At 43.1% G+C, this 3,335-nt stretch overlaps 1 protein-coding gene across 1 annotated transcript in view; it reads left to right on the forward strand.

Moving 5' to 3' along the window:
* Positions 1-659: 659 nt before the first annotated feature.
* LOC103803508 (mothers against decapentaplegic homolog 4) overlaps positions 660-3,335 on the forward strand; it is a gene marked incomplete at its 5' end in the record, with an annotated part of 7,717 nt that continues 5,041 nt past the window's right edge. Inside the window, one exon of the mRNA XM_009076068.1 lies at positions 660-710. Within this exon, the coding sequence (XP_009074316.1) occupies positions 660-710 (51 nt within the window). The remainder of the gene's footprint in view (positions 711-3,335) is intronic.

Here is a 3,335-nt window from a genome sequence, read left to right on the forward strand (position 1 = left end):
ACTTCAGCTCAAACCAGCACATTTACTATGTTTAAGTCTTTCCTCCTTGTTTTCTGCTGCTTGTAAGGGACCTAGTTAGTTCATAAAAGTTGAGAGACTAAACTGACTAATACCAAGACTATTCATTTTATTTATTTTTTTTCCTGAAAATGAGTGTTCTAGGGCTTCTTTCCATCTTCAGTGAGTGTTTCTTGTGGTCAAGTCCACAGCATGCTGGGCAACTTGTTCTGTGATTAATGAAACTAATGAAGTGTGGTTTCTGACAGACTTGTAACATATGCCTCTATACACTGCTTCTCTCCTTGCACAACTTGGGGGCAGATGTGAAGCCTAAGTCCTATTTCTCTTATATTTCAATGCTATATCTGGTTTCTGTTCTCTCCTGGAGCTGGGTCTGATCTGAGCAGCATGCAGCCTTTCCTCCTTGGATACAAATGGAGCTCTTTACTCAACTTCTGAATTTTTAGGAAACCCCTAAGAGTGCAATTCTTCTGTGGGCATTTTTCTCCCCTGTCAGATTTGACCAATTGATTCAGAAATTACAGGGATTTATAACATCTGGCATCCTCACAAGTCTTTTTTTTTCACAGGAAAGCAAGTTAAGAAAGAAAACATTATTTTTTCCTCATGTAAAACAAATGGCATGTTTTCTTTTAAAGGGCCAGTTCACAATGAACTTGCATTCCAGCCTCCTATATCAAATCATCCTGGTGAGTAAAATCTAACATGTTGTGGAAGCTAATAACTTTCTGGTTTGATTATTTTTTTGTATCAAGTACTCTGAAATTTGTGAGATATATATTCAAGAGGGGAGGAAAGGCAGAGAGGAAGCATTTTGTGATTAAGTCTTGTTTTGAATTTGGACATCTCTTGGAATGGTGAGGTAGGCTGTGAACTGATTGTAATTGAGATGCCCAGGTCAAAAATTGCAACCCTCAAACCCACACTGAGCTTGTGTCTACCCTGGAGGTATCAGAACTCTGAATGTCCTTGATCCTAAACTTTGCAGGGTAGCTGTAGTTGTACTTTATACATGCTTAGAAACATCTTGAAGCTTAGGTCATGCCAGAGCTCTCTTGGATCCATAATCTAGTCCACCATTATAGCCAGATGCCCTGAAAGATAGGTATTGTCTGTCTTAGCATTTTGGTGCTAAAGTTCCTCATGGGACCTTTGCAAAGAAGCTTCCTCTTTGCAAGATTCTTCATTAACGGTAACAGTTCATAGAACTAAGGAGGTCTTGTCTTGCGGTACAGGCTAGCTCCATCATAGGTGCAAGGTGATATTCTGGTTTTAACAACAGCAAAGCTGTTGTCTGCATAGGGAGATATGCATAGTTGAAAAGCCTAAAAGTTTAAGCTGTTTATTTGTTGGCCAGTGACTAAATCCGTACCAGAAATAAAAAAAATATTGATAATTGTTGGATGAACTTAACTGTAGCTGAATTGTATTTCATGTTATTTAGTATGTCTCTTCACCCTATTGATTTCATCCTGTCCAGTCCTCAGACATGAGTATTTATTTGAATATAAAAACACTTAAAGGAATTCAGGTACCTTTGTTTATTCTTTTCTAATAAAGCCTGCATAGTTTAAGGCAAGTAAGTGTACTGTTGGGTGCTACTGTTTGTAATGAATGAGTACCACTTACAGCACAGGATGAGCTTTTCTTCCTGTTGGCTTATCAGGCTATTGTGTTTAGGTCCTACTGCACTAAGCATGTCCAGCTGCTTCTTGAACATTTTCGAGGATGATGACTCCACCACCTCCCTGGGTAGCCCATTCCAATGCTTAACCACCCTTTCAGTGAAGAAATATTTCCTAATATTCAGTCTAAACCTCCCCTAGTGCAACTTGAGGCCATTTCCTCTTGTCCTATCACTTGTTACCTGGGGGAGAAGAGTCCTCATTTGTCTATAACCTCCTTTCAGGTAGTTGTAGAGAGCGATAAGGTCTCCGCTGAGCCTCCTTTTCTCCAGGCCAAACAACCCCAGTTACCTCACATGACTTACACTCTAGACCCTTTACCAGCTTCGTTGCCCTTCTCCGAACACACTCCAGCACCTCAATGACTTTCTTGAAGTGAGGGGCCCAGAACTGGACACAGGATTTGTCTATAACCTCCTTTCAGGTAGTTGTAGAGAGCGATAAGGTCTCCGCTGAGCCTCCTTTTCTCCAGGCCAAACAACCCCAGTTACCTCACATGACTTACACTCTAGACCCTTTACCAGCTTCGTTGCCCTTCTCCGAACACACTCCAGCACCTCAATGACTTTCTTGAAGTGAGGGGCCCAGAACTGGACACAGGAGTCAAGGTTGCCTCACCAGTGCCAAGTACAGGGGGACAATCACTGCCCTGGTCCTGCTGGCCACACTATTTTTGATACAAGTCAGGATGCCATTGGTGGTCTTGGCCACCTGGGCATACTGCTGGCTCATTCAGCCAGCTGTCAAACAGCACCCCCAGGTTCTTTTCCACTAGGCAGCTTTCCAACCATTCAACTCTTCCCCAAGCCTGTAGCATTGCATGGGATTGTTTTGACCCAAGTGCAGGACCCAGCACTTTACCTTATTGAACCTCATACAATTGGCCTCAGGCCATTGATCCAGCCTGTCCAGATCCCTCTGCAGAGCCTTCCTAATCTCCAGGAGTTCAACACTCCCACCCAACTCAGTGTCATCTGACTGAAGGTTCACTCAATCCCCACATCCAGATTATCGATAAAGATATTAAACAGGACTGACCCCAATACTGACCCCTACAGTGGGGTGCCACCAATTGGATGCAGCACCATTCACCCCTACTCTCTGTGCCTGGCCATCCAGCCAGTTTTTAACTGAGTGCAGAGAGTGCCCCTGTCCAAGCCATGGGCTGCCAGCTTCTCCAAGAGAATGCTGTGGGAGACAGTACCAAAGGCTTTACTGTAGTCCAGGTAGACTACATCCACAGCCTTTCCCTTTTCCCCTAGACAGGTCACCTGGTCATAAAAGGAGATCTGGCTGGTCTCTTCCAACTACCACCTTTCTTTTGTAGCCAGTTTTTTAAATAGTATTAGTTAAAAGGCCACTTTGTTCTGTTCTCTTGCTTAATGCTTCCTTGTTTTATCCTGTACCTGACTTTGTGTGCAGACAAGATCACTATGTGATCTTTGGGGTTTTTTCCCCCCATTCCCCTACTTTGCAAATCCGGTTTGCTTTGCAGGGAGGATAGAGAAAACTGATTTCACCTAGGATAGGAGGTAGTTACTCATATCTTAAGCCAGATCTGTTTCAAAGATAGTTTCTGCTAGCCTAGCCATGAATAGGCATATATGTATTACTTCTTTATGCTAAAGC

This window comes from Acanthisitta chloris, unplaced genomic scaffold, assembly GCF_000695815.1.
Source record: "Acanthisitta chloris isolate BGI_N310 unplaced genomic scaffold, ASM69581v1 scaffold4376, whole genome shotgun sequence".
In the NCBI taxonomy this organism is placed as follows: Eukaryota; Metazoa; Chordata; class Aves; order Passeriformes; family Acanthisittidae; genus Acanthisitta; species Acanthisitta chloris.